We start from the raw sequence: 23,733 nt of genomic DNA on the forward strand, positions 1-23,733 counted from the left end.
GAGTCTGCTTTGCCTCTCCCTCTGTAGCTCTCTATGCTTGTGTTTGCCCTCTCTGTCTCTCAAATAAATAAGTAAATTCTTTTCAAAAATTACATTTAAAGAAGTATATTTTAAAAATATGATTGATGAGTTTGCCACAATGAAAGCCAGAAAGTAAGATTATATAATGTATTCTAATTGGATGCAAAAATATTCAAATTAAAAACAATATTGTGAGTTAAGGTACATCTAAATTTCAATTTTACAATACCTTTTCAATCATATTTTTAAAATGTCATTTCTTACTTTTTTAATTCCAATATAATTAACATGGCGTTTTTTTAGTTATGGGTTTACAAATATATAGTGTATTAAAACAATTCTATCCACGTTGAAGCAAATGGTGGGTATTTGTCATTTCTAATAGCTGAGTAATATTCCATTGTATACACAAACATTATATGTTCTCATTCATTTGGGGAATATAAATAATAGTGAAAGGGAAAATAAGGGAAGGGAGAAGAAATGTGTGGGAAATATCAGAAAGGGAGACAGAACGTAAAGACTGCTAACTCTGGGAAACGAACTAGGGGTGGTAGAAGGGGAGGAGGGCGGGGGGTGGGAGTGAATGGGTGACGGGCACTGGGTGTTATTCTGTATGTTAATAAATTGAACACCAATAAAAAAAAATTTGGAAAGAAAAAAAAATTAAAAACAATTCTATATACTACTTGGTGTTCATCATGGTAAGTTTTCTCTTAATCCCCGTCAACTATATCACCCATCCCCTACCCTCTTCCCTCTGGTAACCACCATTTTGTTTGTTCTCTGTAGTTAAAGGTCAGTAATTTTGTCTTTCTGGGTTTTTTTGTTCACTTGTTTTGTTTCCTAAATTGCACATGTGAGTGAAATCGTATGTTATTTGTCTTTCCCTGACAAATGTACAAAGAAGATGTTGTACATGCTACTGAGGGTCTTCCTTTAGATGGGGTCACATAGCAACACTCTGGGAAGGTGGCATTTCAGGAGAGAGGGGAAGGGTGACAAGATGTGAGGAGCAGAGTTGAGGGAGCAGGAAGTATACCTTTAACGGCTCTCAAATGGGCAAAGGTTGCCATGCGTTGGGAACCAGGATCCCAGTGTGGCTGTTGCACAATGAGGGGGGCAGAGAGACAGTGGGAGAGGTGAGGGTTCCAAGTGTGCTTGGACAGATACCCGGCTCTTTGCAACTGTGCCTTCGGTTATTGTACTTGTCAATAATTCCTGGCTGAATGGTTCAAGATCATGGTTAAAACAGTTTAAACACAGGTCTGTGCAGCCCACTGCTGCCCAGATAAGGGATTTTACTAGAAAGTGATCACTTCATTCCTCCTTTGCTGTTCCCTGACCATCACTTTTAGTGATTACATGCATTGGATAATGAACTCGTGGAAAATCGACTTGAAGCAGATCATCACGTTTAATGGAGAGAGACCTACTGCACACCCAAGGGCACAAAACTGTGGAACCTTGATTTTTTTATCTTCTTAGATGATCTACATATTATGTAAAAGCTCTTTCCTTGACCATCAGGGTCAGTTGTCATGGAGGCAAGGCTCGGACATCAGCACATGGGGTTAAGGTCACCCCCTCCTCGAGGCTCCTCAGCAATCTCTGGCTCCAGAGGCCTGGCTGCTTAACTATCCCCAATCAGTAAGAGTTGGTGTTACCCTTTCCTGAGTAGGTCACTTTGCCTTTTCCCTCACGTCCTTGGCCTGAATCTACTCAGAAGGAGGAGAAGGATTGAATAACCTCTACTCCATGGATCCTAAGGAGTAATGGCAGAGGTCAGACATTGCCAGTGTGTTCAGGGCCTGGACACAGTGGCACCCAGAAATTTGTGGGTTCATGCTGAGGGTGATGATGAGTGATCCCAGGACTCCTTAGTGTTGTGTGACCACAACATGGGGATGGACTCTTCGGAACCTGGTACACAAGGGAGACATCAATGCACAGAGAGGTCCACCACAGGCTCACGTGCTCTTGGGGGGCAGGAACACTGTCTCAAAGGAGATGTGGGCTTTACATATCAGCAGACTCTCTGCTGTTAATGTGAACTGGTTTTCTGAGTCAGTCCCCTTGAGAAGAGACTTTGTTGTTCTAGGTGCAGGCGATCAGAAGTAAGCCCATCCATTCTTCCTTGATTCACTCATTGCTGCAGAAATTGTCAGCCAAGGAGCACTCAGCCTTCTGTGTTGGTCTTTTGAACTAGAAAGGCCTCGGGACGCCTGGGTGGCTCAGCAGTTGAGGGTCTGCCTTTGGCTCAGGACATGATCCCAGATCTGGGATCCAGTCCCGCATCGGGCTCCTTGCGGGAAGCCTGCCTATCTCTGCGCCTCTCTCTCTCTCTCTCTCTCACTCGTCTCTGTCTGTCCGTCTCTCTCTTCCCCCCCCCCCGCCACATCTCTCATGAATAAATAAATAAAATCTTTTTAAAAACGAACTAACTCTGGGAAACGAACTAGGGGTGGTGGAAGGGGAGGAGGGCGGGGGGGTGGGGTTGAATGGGTGACGGGCACTGAGGGGGGCACTTGATGGGATGAGCACTGGGTGTTATTCTGTATGTTGGCAAATTGAACACCTATAAAAAATAAATTTATTATTAAAAATAAAAATAAAAAATAAAAACGAACTAGAAATAAATAAATAAATAAATAAATAAATAAATAAATAAATAAATAAATAAATAAAAACGAACTAGAAAGGCCTCATGCTGTACTCGGAGATGTACTCGGGGTTCTTGCCATGCACTTTATAAAAATTAATAAAGGGAAGATTCCCTAAGTTGGAGTAAAGAGGCCAGAAGGCAAAGCGCTTGCTATTCCATCTGTGACCAACTATGAATTCGACAAGAAGAGAGGAAACTCAAAAGTCCATACTGCTTCAACTTCTGCTTTACTATTCCAGCAAGAGGAAGAAAGTTTTTCCTTCTCTCCCCAGCAACAGGCAAGCCAATGAGAGACATTCACCGTCCAGTAGATAGATGAGAGACAGTTGCAATTCAGCCAATGAGGGCCAGTCACAGCCCAGCCAATGAAGGATACTTACAGCCCACCCAGGGATAGATAGTCACATCTCAGCCAATGAGGGACAGTCACAGCATAGCCAATGAGGGATAATGACAGCCAGCCAATGTGGAACCTCTCTACATTCAAATGTAGGTTTAACTCAAATGAACTTCTTGTTTCCAACTGCCCCTCTCCTCTTTATAAGAGCCTTCCTCTCCTTGGTTTTCTGGACTTGCCTATGATTTTACTATAGTGTGATTTTCCTGAAAATATAGAACAGGTTTATTTTTAAGGTTAACGACTCCTTCACTTGGCAAGGCTAACTCTTCGTACTTTTAAGTCTTTACACCTCAATTCAGTAAGGAATCCAGTTTTCCTTTAGTGAAATTTAGACATAGTGCTGCTCCATTCTCAAGAGCACGTGCCATGGACTGAGGGACACCAGGGTTTAACTATGGCTTCAGCGCCAAGCCAGCTGTCCGACCTGGAGCAAGGACATTCTCTCTGGGGACTAAGTATCCTCAGTAGTTAAGAAGAAATCGGTCCCCTGCCTCTTAAGATGGCTGTGAGGTGGAGAGGAGCAGGACGGTAAGAATCCAAAGCCCACGCTGGCCCGTGTGAGGTGCTCTATAAATATTCTGCTCAGGCTTGGCGCTGCCTAGAGGAGACGTCACAACCCAGTACCAGGGAGAGGCTACAAGCACTGAGACAGAGAGAGTTCACGGGGGTCACTCACTGACTGTCAGTGATCTAGTGATAGTGACACTGCCTAGGGTTTAGGTTGGATGGATCCTCTCCCTCAATCATCAGGCAAACCTGGGGCTCTGGCACAGTGTGGGGATATGGAAACTGACTGGGAAGGACACAGGGTTGTAACTACATGAGACAATGTGGAGGACTGTGTCCATGAGGTTTGGCTTATTCTCGGCACTCTCATGATTTTCATTAAAGTCAAAGGAAAACATTACAAGTCACTTCAGGCAGGACATCTAATGGTGGGCCCATGGTAAGTAAGGTGGGAGTCATGCCCTCAGACCGAGCCCTATAAGGACCTGAGAGGATGTCTCATACAAATCAACAAGAATGGAGAATGTATAGGGTGCTGACTGGCTGAGACAGTGGAGGCAATGACTCTGGATCTCCGGGTTGTGAGTTCAGGCCCCTCAGAGTGCAGACATTACTTAAAAAATAAAATTTTAAAAAAGGAGTTGCCCAGGTTTTTAAGTCAGTTAAGTGACTCACTCTTGATTTCAGCATAAGTCATGATACCAGGGTTGTAACATTGAGCATCTCATCAGGCTCTGTGCCAGATGTGGAACCTGCTTAAGAATCTCACTCTCCTCCTTCTGCCACTTCATGCTCTCCCTCTCATAAAAATAAAGGAACTGGCTGGTGTAGAAGACAATTATAAATACAGGCTAAAGGCTTGTGATCAGCTGAGGAGCTAGGATTTACTGTAACCTGATGACTAAATAGTGTTGCCCCACCTCAGAAGGAAAACAAAAAATTCATTCAAACTAAATACTTAGGGCAAAAGCCCAGGTTTTAATAACAGAAACTTATAACATTCAAGTTGCAATGCTTTTGCTTAGCCTCAAGAAAACAATTTTCAGAGTGAACTCATGCCAGGAGGCGTCAACAATATCAAATTGCATCCAGGACAGCCACCTGGTTCTGCTTTCTCATTGATCATTTCCATAATAAGTTTATAAGTTGTGGGTGTGAGTATCTTTCTTGAGAAAGTGGTCCAATTCTAGTTTGTCTAGTACCTCCTGAAGGTGACCGATTAGGTCTTGTCTTTGGACTCTGAAAATAAAGAGAGACATCATTAACCAAAAGATACCTAAAGAACCTATAAAGCAATATTCTCTGTAGAAAATGCAAGGAGGAGTAACATTTGCATGAGAACAAAAAACATATTTGCAAGATAAGGGACAATCCAGCAAATGCAAAGAGTGACAGTTCAGGGTCAATGAATGTCCTCCTCAAACTCAGGTGTGAACAGTAGGTTCCTGGAGCTTAAAGGAACCAGTGAGATTCAGATGATATCACTCTAAACTGGAGACAATATGAACTCTGAGTGAGGACCAGGGTTTGAGAAATTCCAGCAGGGCCCAATACCACCTCTCCCCAAGCAACCCACTGGGCCCCCTGAGAAACACACTAGACAATTCTTCCTACACTCACTTTGCTGCTTGCTTCATGGCATATATCACAAACTTTCTCTGCAGTTCTGGAGGTCCTTGTACTCCTTCAAGCAATTTGAGGATTTTTTCATATTCTGAACATGTTTAGAAAAAAAAAAAAACCTTCAGTACGTGTAAAGAACAAAGAGGATGTATAACAAAAACTTGATGTCTCAGCAATCATTCAAGAGCTAGAATGTTAGAGCATGTGAGCTTTCCATGCTTACATACAGACATTCAAACACAGCCACCAATGGAGCTCTCAGAAACAATAAGCAATTAAGGAATACAAAGGACTAAAAAAAAAAAGTTTACTAGCACATTTCTGTTCAAATAATGAGGTAATGAGGAACTATTCTAATTGTGAAAACTCAATTCTGGTAAAGGATGAGCCTCAACAAGTCGGTTGGATCTAGTCTAACTCAAAGAATGAGAAAGACTTGCTCTGGTTTCATGGAGAGAAATTCTTTTTACTTACGTCCTCCAAACTCTCGAATTTCCTTCTTCAACTGCTCTTTGACTTCCATATTGATCACTATTGGTATTGGCAGTTTATCTGGCACATCTCCCGACACAGACATTGCCGTGACCTTGGGGTCAACTGCAGAGAGACAGCTGGTAATGATTATTCTTACCAGTGCATTACTACCAGGTTTGTGAAGCAACCCACCCTTGCTGATGGCACTTAAGTCATGAGACAAAGAATCCAAGTGACCGTGTGGAATGCCATCTCCTGACATATTCATAAGCTCTGGAGGAACAGATTTTGATAAGAGGCCATTGGGGATGGGGGGTGGGGTTTGACCACTTCTCGTCCCCTCCCCATGGGTACTATGAAAGACAGGTGCATCTGGAAACCAGATTGAATGTGGAGCTGCAATCATGAGCATTTCAACAACCCCACACAGACATCATCCACATGCTCCGTGTCTCTAAAGTTTTCATTTCATAGCAGAAGGCGATACCAGATAGATGGATCGGACCTAAAAATTGGACCTCAAGAAAAATAATGCAATAAAGAAGCCTCTTATATTCCTGAACTGTGTGTACATATAGAAACCTACTTGGACACGATAACCAATTAAAAACCCTTCACAGAGCCGTGGCACCCTTCAATTAATGTCCCCTTGATGCCCTCAACAAGTGGAAAAGCTAAATGTGTCCCTTGGTATCAGAATGCCTCAATTGGAACTCCATCACCAAAAATCCCAGCTAGTAAATGACAATCCTCTTCAGTCTTTTCCATCACAGAAATTTAATTTGCTGTACTCCAAGTGTGATGGGTCTACTTCATTCAATCATCTTCCTCTTGCCAAGCATCAAGCCAACACTGGGGATCAGCAGTGAACAAGACAGAAGAAACCCTTCCCTTTTGGAATGTATAACCCTGGTGGTAGGTATAAAATGAGCAAAGGAAAAAATACAGTTTGTGTCAGGAAGTAAGTAAGCAGGGATGTTACAGACAGCAGAAGGGGAAGCATCCATGAGTGTGTTGTCAGCCAGGGCCCTCTGAGGAGGTGACGCCTGGGCAGAGGCAGGAGCAGGAGACAGAGCCAGCCTGTGCATACACAAAGCAGGAGTTCCAGGGGCCCTGAGGGCCATGCAGGCCCCCTAGAGTGGGACAAACCAGGGGTGGGTAGCAATGGACACACAGGGTTAGCAAGCAGGACACAGAGAGGATAGCTGATGGTAGGAGACGATGGCAGGTCTAGGTCCTGTAGTGTGTGTAGACCAGCATTTGGATCTCAGAATCTGTGCATAATAGAGGGTGGAGTTGATGACGCTAATGATGCACGTGTCAAGAACTGATAACTCGGGATCCCTGGGTGGCGCAGCGGTTTTGGCGCCTGCCTTTGGCCCAGGGCGCGATCCTGGAGACCCGGGATCGAATCCCACGTCGGGCTTCCGGTGCATGGAGCCTGCTTCTCCCTCTGCCTATGTCTCTGCCTCTCTCTCTCTCTCTCTCTCTCTCTCTCTGTGACTATCATAAATAAATAAAAATTAAAAAAAAAAAGAACTGATAACTCTGTGGACATGGTCACTCTGGGCACACAGCAATAGATGAGCTCCCAGGGTCAAGTGGGAAAGCAGGACGTAAGCTCAGAAACTAGGGGAGCAGGTGAATGAGGCAGGAGGCACCATGGAATGAGGCACAGTGTAATGATGGGACTCAGGAACAATGACAGTACTAAGAGTCTCTGGAGAAAGAAGAGCACAAGGAAGAATGAAAAGGCATATTCAAGAAGAAGGAACGCAGTAGGGTGAGGAGGGAAGCCAGAAATGTTTCTAGGAAGGACAGAGTGAACATCCAGTGTGGCTAAGAAATTGAGGGTAGCATCAGCCAGAGCTGGTAACCTTGATGGGAAATGCTCCCGTGGCATGGAGGGCCCAGAGACAGGGCTTCCGTGAGTGAGGTCAGGAACGGGAGGGTAGGACAGGCATCCTCACCATCTTCCAAGGTCATGGCTGAGCCTCCGGGGTGGGATGTTCCCTCTCCTTCCTCTTTCACTGACAGCAGTGCCATCCTCTGCATTTTCTTAGACGGAGGAGGAGTGATGGGTTTCCCAGGATGTTTCTTTTGGCTTTGGGGCACAACAGCAGACTCCTCTGCTTTATCAGTCATCATTTCCTGAGGAGCATCAAGAAACGTGTTCCATTAATGACTAAAACGCAACACTACCTACACAGTATGGAGGGTCCTTAACAAGTTAAAAATAGAACGACTGCTGGAAAGATTGATAAGTTCCAGCAATTTCCCTACTAGGTACTTACCCAAAGGATACAAACTTACTGATTTGAAGGGGCGCATGTTTATAGCAGCATTTGCTACAAGACCCAAACTATGGTAAGAGCACAGATGTCCATCGACTGATAAGTGTACAAAGAACAGGTGGTGTATATACAATGGAATATTACACAGCCATCAAAAACCATGAAATCTTGCAATTACTTAGATGGAGCTAAGAGCATAGTCCTAATTGAAATAAAACAGAGAAAAGCAAATAGGCTATGATTTCACTCATATTTGGAATTTAAGAAACAAAACTAACTTAGGAGCCTCTCATGTTCTGTCACCCTCTCTGATATTTCCCACTCATTTTCTCTCCTTTCCCCTTTAAGCCCTTTCACTATTTCTTATATTCCCCGTATGAATGAAACCATATAATGTTTGTCCTAACTCTGGGAAATGAACAAGGGGTAGTGGAAGAGGAGGTGGGTGGGGGGACAGAGTGACTGGGTGACGGGCACTGAGGGGGACCTTGATGGGATGAGCACTGGGTGTTATACTATACGTTGGCAAATCGAACTCTGATAAAAATAATATACAAAAAAAAAAGAAACAAAACTGATGAACGTGGGGGGAAAAGGTGGGGCAAACCATCAAAAAGACTCCTAACTACAGAGACCAAACCAAGGTTTAGTAGAGGGGAGATGGGCATGGGGTCGGGTCTAATGTGTGACAGGGCCTAAAGAGGACAGTTGTTGTGATGAGCACCACGTAATGCATGGCAGTGTAGAATCACTGAATTCTACCCCTGAAACTAATAGTAATTTTGTATTTTAATTCACTGGAGTTGGAATAAAAACTTGAAAATTAATGCAAGCATTCCAAAACTGCTTTCTACACATGTATATACATATGCATCTGGGTCATTTATATGAGGTTTAATAGGGGACACTTTTCAATGATGCCCACTCAAATATCTGTTTTCAGGAAACTCAGCCTAATTTCCATCCAGTCCATGTGAAAAATGGGAGAAGCTAACATACAGGTGTTGTCCAAAGGCAAACAATGCATATGATGAATCAGATTGCTTCCAGAATGTGTATGCCTCAGCAAGAATTGAATAGACACGTGATTACAACTTGGTGGAAGTACAAACCATCCTGTGAAAATCCTTTCAGGGGAAATCACTTCATTTCCTTTCTTGATTTAAGTGAACATTACCACTATTGTCTGAATCTTCACAGAATTCCCCTTAGTAGAGGGTAAGAGGAGAACTCTTTAATCCACCCACTTCCAATGGCAGGGAGTTCAAACACATCAGACTAGGAGCCATGTGATGAGCACTTGTCAATGTTGCTGATGGATCAAATGGTTTCGTATTGGTATGAGAGATTACTGGAAATGTCTTCTCACCCTAGGATAACCCCCCACATTTGCCCCAGCATGTTGTCAAATATTTGTGGTCAATACCTCTTCTGAACCATGGACAGTTTCCCTTCAGCAGGAGTGCAAAAGAGGGAAATGATTTTCATGGAACTTTTCCTTCCAGCTAGATTGCCTGCTAAATGTTTTCCTTGTACTGACCCACTTAATCTTCCACAGGGCCCGCTGGTTTGCAACACTGGACACTCCCCAGGGTGAGGTAAGAAACTGGCCCCCTACTCAAAGAGCAGAGAGAGGATGAAGGAAGAGGACCACTAAACCAGATTGGTAGATATCAGGTGTAACAAGCGAGGACATTTACATGCGAGGCTTGTCTTTGGCTGTCAGGAGGAACAGATAATCCACCCCTCCTGCCAGACCCTTCAGGATTATATGACCTCAATTACGTTCAGTCACATAGGTGCACATCCAGCAGCAATCATGCCCCCTCCATGAGCTCCTCAGACACTCCATCCCTCAGGACTGACTATGATAATCATGCCCATTTCCCTCTGCCACAATGTGCCCTGGGGTTCCTTGGGCATACAGGTAGATCCTCTGGTGGCTCTCTGGCTACACCAACTGTTGGATTGCTTCCTTTGCTGGGCCTAAGAGTAGCCCCACCCCCACCCCCGTAGAAAGTTCTTCGCAACTGGTGCCCAATCTGTAACGGGACACCACAGGAGCTACACAGAAGTCCAAGGTTGGAAAAACAGGTACAAACAGTGTTTGTATGGGAAGGCCGTCCCCTTATGCAAGAATCCCAGTTGTGGCCTGCTCCCTACATTGTCCTGTGGCGGCAGCATCAGGAAACTGACCTCATAATGCCTCCCACACATGCTGGGCAAGGAAGGCAGCAGTCAGGCCAGACGAGATGGACTGGGAGCAGGACCCGCCAGAGCAGGACCCCACCTGCTCCCCTCTAACAACAGTGTGGGCTTCCAACTGGGTATGGTGCATCTCGGCAGAAGAGGGGGATCCCAGGGGGCATGGAACCCTTTCCTCTCCCTCACAGCTGTGAGGAAACACACTCTTCCTGCAGAGATCCCCTTGCAAATCCCAGAAGATCCCATCTCTCCCGGGACCCATGGGGCTTAGTGTCCTGAGCGCAGCAGAGCACAGTGATCCACTGTGAGAGTCAGGCTGTGCCTGTCTCCTGAGACTTCCATAGCCTTATGAGGCTAAGTGTCTCTCAGGGGACCCCAGTCCAGGGTATGGGGTAAGAAACAGGCTCTATTGCTTCGTCATTCAAATACATTATAGCTGGGACAGTACTGTAGTCCACCAGAACAAGGTGGATTTACTGTAGGCTATTTAATCTGCTGTTTTATTTTTTATTTTTTTTTAAAGATTTTATTTATTTATTCATAGAGACACAGCTAGAGAGAGAGACAGAGACACAGGCAGAGGGAGAAGCAGGCTCCATGCAGGGAGCCCGATGTGGGACTCGATCCCGGAGTCTCCAGGATCACACCCTGGGCTGCAGGCGGCGCTAAACCGCTGCGCCACTGGGGCTGCCCTAATCTGCTGTTTTAATTTCCCATTCTTCCCTTCTACCATCCCGCTGCCCACAGCTCAATGGGACATGGAACTTTCACACCATGTCAAGTTTCTCTGCCCAGTCTTTCATATCATGACCCTTAAAACATGACCCAGATCCCTGTCTATTTGACAAGGGTATGTCTACACAGAAATCTTCTCCCATCCCCTAATGGTGGCGGCCTGTTTTGCTCATTAGGAGAAAGCTTCCATTAGGCCAGATATGTTGTCTACACAAAGGATGGCATATTGAGAACCCTCACTGGGATGGGGGGGCCCACGTATCCCTTACCACCCCCACATCAGGTGAGAACTCGGGCAGATGGTGCCAGATTCCTCTGGAGGTTGCCTGAGGCCCTGTTCAGAAGGCACAGGGCAGGCTGCTGTTGCATTAACATAGTCCCTGTGTTGTTTAGGACCATTCTGCCTGGTGTTGCACTGTGACCTTCCTGCCCACTCATGCGAGCTGCCAGATCTATGGGAGGGGCAGGCGCTAGGGCTCTGGTAGGGCATCAGCTTCCTCCTGGCCAGGAGTCTCAGTGCCTTAGGAGCCAGAGTGTGCAAGACAGCAAAGACAGCCTGGCAGACAAACCCAGATATCTCCCCACATACCCTGACCTCACGAGGACTTATTCTTGATCATCCACCCTCAGCATCCCAGTGTCCAGGCTCTAGGGAACATCCCTGCATTTCAGACCACCTGTCAGCGCTTACATTCTGGGCCCCTTGGTCTAGCAGTCATCGCCACGCATCCCAGAGCCACATGAACCACACCTGGAAGTGTGCCTTGGCCTTTGGCTGGGTGGGGTGGTCTTCAGGCGTCTGACAGACTTCCACACCTCCCCACACAGAGAGCAATGGCCAAGCCTGGAATTCCCCAATGGAGCCTCCTTCTCCAGATCCATTTCTCTAGTCTCATGGCTGGTTGACCCCTGGAGATTACTGTGCAGCTTCTGGGTGAATTCAGACACTCATCCGTTACAAGGGGGGGCGGCAAGAAGGGACGAGGGAAAGCAGCAGACCACTCGACATGGGTCCTGGGAGGTTTAAGAAACAAAGAACGTATATATGAGGCTAGTCTTGGGCAGCCGCATGAGTAGATCTTCGCGGAGCTGGCCAGAAAAAAAAAAGTTTGTATAGACAACTATACGGAGTTCATTTCAGGCACCTTCCATATGGGCCCAGCAACACTCACTCTGAAGCTGTGAACTTGCCACAGTTCCTAGGGTGGAGCAGAACTTACATTCAATGAGGTGGGGCGTGTGAGGGGGTTCTGGTGATTTGGGGCAGCTTGGAGTCAATGGGAGATCAAGTTTCTCAGGAACTCCTCCAACAAAGACAAAATTCTGGCAAAAATTAAAAACGAACTAAGGAAGGGGAGCTCTAGGGGGGTCAGGAGCGATCATCCAGCGCAAAGATTCCCATGGTGGGTGGCTGGCTTACAGACAGGAGCCCTCTCCTGGCTCAGCAGCCATCAGCCTGCAGGATCATCCTTCATCAAAATCCTTTTACTGGGCAGAAGACCATCTTATGAAAGCGAGATGAGGAAGGGGCAGGACTTGTTAAGAGTGGCTAGAAGAAGGACTAACAGGCCCGGAAATGCACACTGAGGCTCCAAGTGCTTGTTCACCACATTCACAAGGGACCTACAAAACAGGAGTGACTAATGGAAAAGCATCCCAGTGGGCTTGCTGCTACTTCCCTCAGCCCACAATCGACTCGTTTGTTGTTTTGCCAATGTCTTGTGACGTTGCTGAGTGTGAATCCATTTGTCTGAGAACTATCATGCCCTTCAAACTACCTTAGAAATATTTTAACTGAGAAATTTCAATTGCATTCACTTTATATGCAAATTTTTAATTGCATTTAATTTGGAGATGTTGAGGATCTGGGATGGGACTAAAGTGACCATGTGAGGGGTGAGCAGCATGGGATTCTGACCAGGCCTCACAGTTGAGTCCAGTCGAGCACAGAAGCTGCCCATCCTTTAGTTTCTCGGGGTGCCAGCCTGGCATCCTCCGTGGTAGCGCCTGCAGAAAGAAGGGCAGAAAGAGCTCTTTCCCCTCTCACAGCTGCTCCGCACTCTCCTGTGTAGTCACAAGTGGAGTCTGGGAGAGGCGGGGCAAGACGGCGGAAGAGTAGGATTCCCCAAGTCACCAGTCCCCACCGACTAACTTACCTACATAACTTTCGAATCATCCTCAAAACCTACGAATTCGGCCTGAGATTTAAAGAGAGAACAGCTGGAATGCTACAGAGAGAAGAGTTCGCCCTTCTATCAAGGTAGGAAGACGGAAAAAATTAAAGGAATAAAAAAGCATCCAAGGGGGAGGGGCCCCACGAGGAGCCGGGCTAAGGCTGGGCGGCAAGAGCCTCCGGGGCAGGAAAGCCCAGTCCCGGAGAAGCAGGAGCTTTACCAATCTTCCCGGATGGAAAGGCGCTCGCAGGGAACTCGGGCAGGATCCCAGGAGGAGCAGTGGAGCCCTCAGGCTCCCAGGGGCACTAGCAGAGGAACTGGGCCCCAGGGGAGAGCACCCACACCGCCAGCCGAGTACCGGAAAGGGCTGGAGCGCACGCCCGGCGGGGCCCCTGGAGGAGCCCAAGCGGCAGCTCGGGCAGCGGCTCTGCGCGGAGGGGGCCGTGCAGCCACGAGAGCTGCTCAGGCGGAGGCTCTGTGCCAAGGGGGCTGCGGGACCCCAGGAGCAGCTCAGGCGGCGGCTCCGCGCAGTGGGGGCTGTGCGGCCCTGGGAGCGCGATTCCAGCGGCAAAGGCCCTGGAGCCCAGGGCACGGGGGGACACAGCCCAGGATCGGGCGCTTCCCCCGGGACAGATGGAGGCCGGGAGGACACAGGGCAGTAAGGACGCTCCTGCCCCTGGGTGGCCCTGAGCTGTGCAGATTGGCGCCCCCTGTCCCCGGAGCATCCAGGCCCCTGTGGACTGGGAGACTGTGGTAGTTACTGCTGGAGCTGACTCCAGGGCTGGAGAGCTGGCCGTCGCCACTTTTGTTGCTCCTCCTGGTATCACCTTGTGCCTGAGACTGAGCAGGGCCGCCAAGGAGTAGGGGCCTCACAGGATAAACAGCTCCCACTGAACCCTACACCTGGCAGGAGGCTGGGCAGCTCCCCCACGTGCACACACCTGAGAATCAGCACAGCAGGCCCCTCCCCCAAAACACCAGCTGGAAGGACAGGAGAAGAGCAAGTTCTTGACCGAGCAGCGCTGGAAAGTTCCAGGGGAAGTCGAGGGATTTACAGCATATAGAATCAGAGGATACCCCCCTCGTTTTTTGTTTTTTGTTTGTTCTCCCCCCTTTTTTCTCTATTTTTCTCCTTTTTCCAGTACAACGTGGTTTTGGCCACTCTGTTCTGAGCAAAATGACTAGAAGGAAAAACTCACCACAAAAGAAAGAATCAGAAACAGTCCTCTCTCCCACAGAGTTACAAAATTTGGGTTACAATTCAATGTCAGAAAGCCAATTCAGAAACACAATTATAAATCTCCTTTCGGCTCTAGAAAAAAGCATAAAGGATTCAAGAGACTTAACGACTGCAGAATTTAGATCTAATCAGGCTGAAATTAAAAATCAATTAAATGAGATGCAATCCAAACTGGAGGTCCTAACGATGAGGGTTAACGAGGTAGAAGAACAAGTGAGTGCCATAGAAGACAAGTTGATGGCAAGGAAAGAAGCTGAGGAAAAAAGAGACAAACAATCAAAAGATCGTGAGGATAGGTTAAGGGAAATAAAGGACAGCCTCAGAAGGAAAAATCTACGTTGAATTGCGGTTCCCGAGAGGGACACAGGACCAGAAAGTGTATTTGAACAAATCATAGCTGAGAACTTCCCTAACTTTGGAAGGGAAACAGGCATTCAGATCCAGGAAATAGAGAGATCCCCCCTAAAATTAATAAAAACCACTCAACACCTCGACATTTAATAGTGAAACTTGCAAATTCCAAAGGTAAAGAGAAGATCCTTAAAGCAGCAAGAGACAAGAGATCCCTAACCTTTATGGGGAGAAGTATTAGGTTAACAGCATTGCTCTCCACAGAGAACTGGAAGGCCAGAGAGGGCTGGCAGGATATAGTCAGGGAGAAGAACCTGCAGCCAAGAATACTTTATCCAGCAAGGCTCTCATTCAGAATAGAAAGAGAGAGAAAGAGCTTCCAAGATAGGCAGAAACTGAAAGAATATGTGACCACCAAACCAGCTCTGCAAGAAATATTAAGGGGGACTCTTTAAGAGAAAGAGGAAGTCCAAGGAAACAACCCACAAAAACAGGGACTGAATAGGTATCATGATGACACTAAATTCATATCTTTCAATAGTAACTCTGAACATGAATGGGCTTAATGACCCCATCAAAAAGCGCAGGGTTTCAGACTGGATAAAAAGGCAATACCCATCTATTTGCTGTCTACAAGAGACTCATTTTATTTTATTTTATTTTAAATTTTTTTAAAATTTATTTATGATAGTCACACAGAGAGAGAGAGAGAGAGAGAGAGAGAGAGAGAGAGAGGCAGAGACACAGGCAGAGGGAGAAGCAGGCTCCACGCACCAGGAGCCCGATGTGGGATTTGATCCCTGGTCTCCAGGATCGCGCCCTGGGCCAAAAGCAGGCGCCAAACCGCTGCGCCCCCCAGGGATCCCCAAGAGACTCATTTTAGACGTAAGGACACCTACAGCCTGAAAATAAAAGGTTGGAGAACCATTTACCATTCAAATGGTCCTCAAAAGAAAGCAGGGGTAGCCATCCTTATATCAGATAAATTAATGTTTATCCCAAAGACTGTAGTAAGAGATGAAGAGGGGGCAGCCCGGGGGACTCAGCGGTTTGGTGCCGCCATCAGTCCAGGGCATCATCCTGAAAACTTGGGATCGAGTCCCACATCGAGCTCCCTGTGTGGAGCCTGCTTCTCCCTCTGCCTGTGTCTCTGCCTCTCTCTCTCTCTCTCTCTGTCTCTCTTGAGTAAATAAAATCTTTTTTAAAAAGTTTCTAAAAAAGAGAGATAAAGATGGACACTATATCATTCTTAAAGGATCTATCCAATAAGAGGACCTAACAATCATCAATATTTCTGCCCCGAATGTGAGAGCTGCCAAGTATATCAATCAGTTAATAACCAAAGTTAAGACATACTTAGATAATAATACACTTATACTTGGAGACTTGAACGCAGCGCTTTCTACAATCCATGGATCTTCTAAGCACAACATCTCCAAAGAAACAAGAGCTTTAAATGATACGCTGTATCAAGTGGATTTCACAGATATTTACAACTTTACATCCAAAGGCAACTGAATACACATTCTTCTCAAGTGCACATGGAACTTTCTCCAGAATAGACAAGTGGAGTCTGGGCACCCTAGAAGGGCCTTGGTATACTGACATTCTGCACACTAAGATCCACATGTAATAAAAACATTGCCTTTTTATGAAGAGACTCCAGGCTTTGATCATACTAAATGTGAAAAGTGGTGGTTGCTGCCAGGTGGTACAATTTCTGCTGATTTCCAAATGGATCGTGTGTTTTCTATTTCACTTGCCTGGGAACACTATTTTACATAGGTTGCTTTCAATCACAGAAACAGAAAACTATCCTGTTCTAGCTAAAATGATAGAAGATGCTGACAGCTAAGTGGAGATTTGCATCAAATGAGGCTGAATCCTGTAACAATAATAGAACTAAGGGCCTGGTCCATTCCCTGGGTTCTCTTCTGCTTCTTTTGAAACTACTCCATCCCAATTCCAGCTCCTCCTCATGATCGCAACTTGGCTGCTAGGGATCCTCACTTGCATGCTACTCCAGTCCTGTGTAGCAGAAGAATGCGATCACATCTCTCCCTTGGGCTTCCTGAAGAAGTCCTAAGGTGTACTGTGATGGAATCCTTTCATTCCCATATCCACCTGCAACAATTATTTTGCTCTACAGGGCATCAATCAGAACGTGACAACTTACTTAGCTCAGGCCTCATATACCAAATGCACATATTGAAAGATACCACGCCCAATAGGTTTGATCATGTCCTTATATACAGAATCCTGTTTTCAACAATCAGAACATAAATTCTTAGGGATGCCTGGATGGCTTGGTGGCTGAGCGTCTGCCTTTGGCTCAGGGCATGATCCCAGAGTTCCACGATCGAGTCCCGCATCAGGCTTCCTTCATGGGCCTGCTTCTCCCTCTGCCTCTCTCTCTCTCTCTCTCTCTCTCTCTCTTTCTCTCTCTCTCATGAATAAATAAATAAAATCTTTTTTAAAAAAAGAACATAAATCCTTCTCAAGCATGCAAGCATTAGCAAAGGTGACAACAAAACCAAATCCTAAATTTCAAGCAGAATATGTTCTCTAAACAAAATGAAATCAAATTAGTACTTCTAAGCAATACAAAAAAGGCCCTCCAAAACTTGATAACATGATTCTCAATCAATACTTGCTATTTGTTTTTTGTTTGTCTGTCTAGGAAAGCCTCACATGACAGAATCTGTGGGACACAGGTAAGGAGAAACAGAGAGGAAAATGTATAGCTTTATATGCTTCTGTAAGAAAATAAAAATGGCTGCAAATACTGAGGTCTGTCCATGGAGGGAGATACAAAACGACTACAAAAAATCCCAGGACAGTAGAGCGAGAGCTACACTGTGTTCTGAACATGGTGTGTCCCCACAAACATGTGTTGAAATCCAAAGCCCCAAATAAGCTGGTATTAGGAGGCATCAGGGACCATTGACAGGTCCTGATTTCAGGACAGGGTCATGACCCCAAATGAGTTTAGTGCCTCAGAAAGAAGGCTCCAGAGAGACCCCGAACCCTCTGAGCACTGAGGGCAGAGAGAGGGCACCAGGCTCTGAACCAGGCAGCAGGCCTTGCCTAGAACGCCCTGGTGCCAGTACCCTGGTGGTCCTGGGCTTCCCGGCCTCCAGAGGTGGGGCCAAGACGTGTCTGTCCTCGTCACCTTCCCAGTTCGTGGCATGTTACTATGGCAGACGGAACACACTAAGACCGCTCCTCAAAGCAAAGCGTAAGTTAATGACAGGGAAAAGGAAAATGATCATAAAGACCTTCAACAAAAGTAAAAGTTGGTCGCTGACAGGACTATCAGCCCACGCCATCCTCGGCATGTTTATCAAGGACAATTTAGCCACAGATAAACTACACTAGCAACAAAGCAGGAGACTGAGCCCTGCATTCCTGAAGACAGTTCTGTGAAGGACAGCAGGAACACCCAGAATGATGTTATAGGAAATTTGGAATCTGAGATGAAACAGACGCTTTTCTGGAATAATGAAACATAACAAATCTCACCAAGAAAAAACAGAAAACCTGAACTCTAGTGTATGTCATACAACTTTTAGCACCAACTGAAGATCCTTCCTATACTGAAGGCTTTCCTGAGGTGTTCTTCACACATTCAGGGGGCAAATAATACCAGTCTAACTCAAACTCTTTCAGAAAAGAGAAGAAAGGGTGTGAGTTCTCTTCTCATTTTATGAGGACAGTATAAACCTGTTGCCAGGGCAGTCCAGGTGGCTCGGCGGTTTAGCGCCGCCTTCAGCCCAGGGCGAGATCCTGGAGACCCGGGATCGAGTCCCATGTCAGGCTCCCTGCATGGAGCCTGCTTCTCCCTCTGCCTGTGTCTATGCCTCTCTCTCTCCCTGTGTGTGTCTTTCACGAATAAATAAATAAAATATTTTTTAAAAATAAAATAAAAAATAAACCTGTTGCCAAGCATCTAAGAAAAACATTGGAAGATAGGAAAACGAAAGTTCCAGATCTCTCTCCTGAATCTAGACACACAACTCCTAAACAAATGGTTAGCAAATGAAATTAAATAGGACATAAAAAACCAAGCGTTGGTGGTTGCTGGGTCTATTGCTGAAAGGCAAGACTGGTTTCCCCCTGGAACATCCATCAGTATAATGTGCTACATTAACAGCAAAAACCAGGAAAAGTCACAGGTTGAAAAACCAGGTTGAAGGTAGTACCTACTCATGGTAAACAATATCAGCAACTTCAGATAAAAGGAACCTTCTTTTTTTTGTTTTGTTTTGTTTTCTTTAACTTAAGAAAGGTTATCCGCCAAAAAATAGACAACCAACCAAATATATTGCTGTATTTAATGATGACATAACCATCCATTTTTTTTCTTGACTTTAAAAAAAGACAAGGGTGTCCACTGTGTATTCAAGAACATACTGCAGGAAATAAAAAACCAAAAACAAAAACCAAAAATAAATAACTAAAAATTAATATTTAGAAAAAAACATACTGCAGGAACTAAAAAATGACAGTAAACATGGTAATTATAATTTTGGAAAAGTAGAAGTGATATTGTCATTGTTCACAGTTGACATGATTTCTGACACAGAATATCCAAAAGGATGTAAAGTATTGAGAATTAACGAGTGTATAATTGTCAAGTTACTGGACATTAGAGAAGAATCCAATCACCTGTATTTCTGTGTCATAACAAATAAATTAGAAAAAGATAGTTAAAATACCATAAGAACAGTGCCAAGAATATCAAGGGCACTTGCTGGCTCAGTTGGTGGATGGTGGGACTGTTGATCTTGTGGTTGTGAGTTCGAGCCCCAAGTTGGATGCACAGATTACTTAAAAATAAAAAAAAAATTAAAAATAAGAGAACATCAAAACCCATCAAGTAAACCTAACAATAGGTATGGCTGAAGCATTGAACATAAAACTTACAGAAATCAAAGGATTCAGTATTTGGAGAGAAATACATATCTTGTGGATTGGAAGACTCATACTAATTCACTGTTGTCAACTGCCAGAATAATTACTGCATCACTTAAAATGTAAATAATTTTACTATTTTCATTTTTTAAAAGATTGTATTTATTCATGACAGACACACAGAGGCAGAGACATAGGGACAGGGAGAGGGAGTCTCCCTGTGGGGAGCCCAGTGTGGGACTCGATCCCAGGACATTGGGATCACGACCTGAGCCAAAGGCAGACGCTCAACCACTGAGCCACTCAGGCATCCCCAGATGAGAATAATTTATTTTATTTAAAATTAAAAAGAAATCCACTCTGTTATAATTGGTGGAAATTCAGGCGCTGATAATAAATAGTATATGGAATTCAAAGGGTTTGGAATAGCTGAGACCATCTTTTGGCAAAAGTACCGAGTTGGAAGACAAATACGGGCAGACAGCTGACTTACTGGAAAGGAGGAGCAATGAGAAATCTGTGGTATTGGAGCAAGAGTGGATGGATTCACCAGTGTGACAGGACAGAGAGTCTAGAAATAAATCCGGAAACAGAAATTCCTAGATTACTGACAATGGGGCTGGTAAAACTTTGTGCTCCATTCACTAAGTCCACCTGCTCCTTACTGGGAACTGCGTCTAACCTCCATCCTGTCCACATCACATAGATCTCTGATGAACAGATGATCTAGAAGGAAACTTAGGATATTACTTTTGTGTCCTTAAAGCAGGCAAAGCTTTTGAAAAGAACAAAAGCACTGACTTTGAGTAATAAATTGATTAGACTAATTAAACTGAGAATTTCTGTTCATCAAGAGACACTATTAAGAGAGTTACATAGGGGAGTGCCTGGGTGCCTGAATTGGTTAAGGGCCTGCCTTCCATTCAGGTCATGATCTAAGGGTCCTGACGTGATCAGCATTGGGCTCCCTGCTCATTGGGGAGTCTGTTCCCATCTGTCCCTCTCCCCCACTCATGCTCCCTCTCTCTCTCTCTCTCCATCTCTCTCTGTCTCTCTCTCTGTCTCTCTCTCTCTCTCTCACACACACACACACACACACACACACACACACACGTGCCTATGCAGCGATATCTCTCACAAATAAATAAAATCCTAAAATAAAAAGAGAGAGTGACAGCGAGTGATATGAGGTACTTGAGTGGCTCAGTTTTCTTAAAAATCTGACTTTTGATTTCAGATCAGGTCATGATCTCAGAGCAGTGAGGTCAAGCCCCAAGTTGCAGTCACGCTGGGTGTGTAACCTACATGAGATTCTCTTTCTCACTCCGCCTCTGCTGCTCCCAGCCTCCATCCTCCAGCTACAGTGCCCAGAGTCCCCCTCGTTAAAAAAAGAAATAGGAAAGAGCAATAAAGTTAAAACAGATCAGCTGATGACATGCAAAATTTTATATTAAATATGTGTAAATATCAATATATGTTGAGCTAGAGATGATTTTAATAATACAAATATCTCAATAAAATGTAGGTAAAAGTCCTGGAACAGCTTTTCAAAAGAGACATAGGTCAATAGGCAGTAAACGTATCAACCAGAACAAAATGCACATTTAACATGAGAGGTCCCTGCACACCCACCAGCGTGGCCGAGATTAAAGACTACCTTTATAGCATATGTTCGCGATTATATAATGCAACAAAGTCACATACATGGTCAGCCCTAGATTCTCACTTGATACCCAAAGTCATTGAAAGGCTTAGATAGAGCCCTGCAAGACCGAGATACAAAAATCAAGGAAAAGTATTCAACCACAGGCTGAGACAGAGCATCCACGTAACAACAACCTGCCTCCAAAAAAAAAAAAAAAAAAAAAAAAAAAGTGCATTATAGCGCCTTACCAACACCTCACCCCAAAGACTGGGACAGACCACATCAGGGAGAATCCAGCCCCTAAGGTAGAGCCCCCTAAATGCTCCCCAGCCAGGGCTGAGATACAGTAGCCAAGGAAGAGTAGCGCCCCCGCCCCCACCTAAGGGAGATGAAGCGCCGAAGGAAACCTCCTCACCAAGGGATGAGAGACAGCACTGAAGGCACATCCACTCTTCTGGGGAGAGATGGACCTTCCCAGGAAGAGTCTCAGCTCCCCAGACCTCAGAGGGAGCACCAAGAAAGAGCCCAAAGCCTCAGTGCTGACAAAGCACCCAAGGTGAAGTTCTCTCCCTGCCAGGACTCAGACGGAGCCCCCCAGGGATATTTCCCTCCAGTCTTAAAGCATCCAAGGACCAGCACCCCCACAGGAGGTGACCAAGCACCCTGGAAAGTCACACGGGACTCTGAGACCTCACCTGGGATCAGCTGAACACCAGAAAAGCCCAGCGTCATCATGGCTGACACAAGCACCCAAGGAAAAGAGCGCCCTGGTTCTGAGCTAAGCACCAAGGAGAGTGTCTCACAGGCTGAGGTAGACGCCCTCAGGGAGAGGAACCCAAGGGCTGGGGTAACGCACCCCAGGAAACATTCCCCTCACAGAGCTTGAATGGATCCCCCGGAAACACTCCCCACCACTCACCCTCCCGGCCTCCCTTGCGGCAGCCACCCCTGCGGCAGCCACCCCTGCGGCAGCCACCCCGCCCCCGCCCTGCTCCTCGCCACCAAAACCCAAATCCCCGAAACCCTGAACCAAACGCCGCCTCTGTATAGGATTAAGATAATCACCCAAAGTCGCGTCCCCACACGGGTCCTGAGAGAGTTCCACAAAGAAAGTCCCTCGCAGAACTCGGAGACAAAACCAAGGAACAGCCTCCTCTCCAACATGGCGGAGATAACCTGCCCAGAACATGCCTCCCCCTGAGTTTAGATCACAACCAAGCAAATGCCTCCACAGGCTGAAGTAGATCCCCCGGGAACACACCACAGCCAAGGAAAAGGCACATCCAGGGCACAGAGAGCCCCCAGGGAAAAAGAATCCACACTCCCAGTGGGAAAATCCTCACCTTGTTCCAGGAGCCCGTCGAGCACCTCACACAACGGCAGTAACGCCTCTCAGGTGGAACTTTCTAGAAAGCGCCCTCTGGGAGTTCCTGGAAATACGCCCCCTGGGGGGTCTGGGAGTGCTGTGCACAGATTGCTGCCATGGGAGAAGACGCTGATGTATTACTACTGCCCCAAGGAAAGGAGAGAAAATGAGTGGGAAATATCAGAGAGGGAGACAGAACATGAGAGACTCCTAACTCTGGGAAACGAACTAGGGGTGGTGGAAAGGGAGGTGGGCGGGGGGTGGGGGTGACTGGGTGACGGGCACTGAGGGGGGGGCACTTGACGGGATGAGCACTGGGTGTTATTCTGTATGTTGGCAAACTGAACCCCAATAAAAAAATAAATTTATGCTACTGCCCCAAGGAGTGTAAGGGAAGCTGCAGGCCATGGGGAACGGCTCACCACACTGCCTCACAACAGCCCGGTTCCCCGAGAAGCTGTGTCACAGCCTGGTTGGTACTGGAGGAGCCTCCTGCCTCCCCAGGAGCCTGCCGTGCCAGCTGCCCTGACCCTGGAAGCCAGTCTTCCCAGTCGCGTCTCAGGCGCCCCCTGCAGGAAGAACTCGGTCACACAAGCCATAGGAAAAAAACATTTACCGGAACCAGAACATTTTTTACATAACAGCCAAAGGGTTGAATTTCCACTTGACTGGATATACCAAAAATTGACCCACTGTTTTAACGAAAAAAAAAAAAAAAGAGGAAGATTATTTGTTCATCATAATTACTAGGAAAAATTAAAGGTTTTGGTGAAAAAATTGTCTACAAAATATGCTTTGCAGGTTATTCTTGGGGGAGAAATATTCAAAGTATTTATTGCACATAAAGTGAAATCAAGACAAGATTACAAACCGTCATCCCTTCTATTCAACACTCCCTACAGGGGTGCCGCCTGGCACCTGAAGATGGTGAACAGGGCTGTACCCACAGAACAAACTCTCAGACTGTTCACTAATGGACAAACCCCAGGAGTGGTGCTTTCCAGGGAGTCACCAGGCATGTCACTTAGGGACAATTGTCTGGGAATAGAGATTGCTGGGCAGCTCCAATCCATTTGGTACCCTCCAGTGGCTGACAGGTCGTGGTTGTACAGAGCTACT

General features: G+C 46.0%; 1 protein-coding gene across 5 annotated transcripts; it reads right to left on the minus strand.

The window, feature by feature from the left end:
* Window positions 1–4,537: 4,537 nt before the first annotated feature.
* Window positions 4,538–23,179, minus strand: LOC102153069 (cancer/testis antigen family 45 member A8-like). Of its 5 annotated transcripts, none has more exons than XM_038589641.1 (6): window positions 23,037–23,179; window positions 22,592–22,725; window positions 7,661–7,841; window positions 5,691–5,813; window positions 5,214–5,307; window positions 4,538–4,832 (listed from the first exon to the last, which is right to left on the minus strand). In XM_038589641.1, the coding sequence occupies exons 3-6, from the start codon at window positions 7,836–7,838 to the stop codon at window positions 4,733–4,735; spliced, it is 495 nt and encodes a 164-aa protein (XP_038445569.1). In that variant the 5' UTR covers window positions 7,839–7,841; window positions 22,592–22,725; window positions 23,037–23,179; the 3' UTR covers window positions 4,538–4,732. The 5 variants fall into 5 exon arrangements, with proteins under 5 accessions (XP_038445569.1, XP_038445567.1, XP_038445568.1 ...); XM_038589639.1 differs by having other exon boundaries at window positions 22,592–22,757; window positions 23,037–23,166; XM_038589640.1 differs by having other exon boundaries at window positions 22,592–22,754; window positions 23,037–23,159.
* Window positions 23,180–23,733: the final 554 nt, after the last annotated feature.

Source organism: Canis lupus, unplaced genomic scaffold (assembly GCF_011100685.1).
Source record: "Canis lupus familiaris isolate Mischka breed German Shepherd unplaced genomic scaffold, alternate assembly UU_Cfam_GSD_1.0 chrUn_S574H736, whole genome shotgun sequence".
In the NCBI taxonomy this organism is placed as follows: domain Eukaryota; kingdom Metazoa; phylum Chordata; class Mammalia; order Carnivora; family Canidae; genus Canis; species Canis lupus.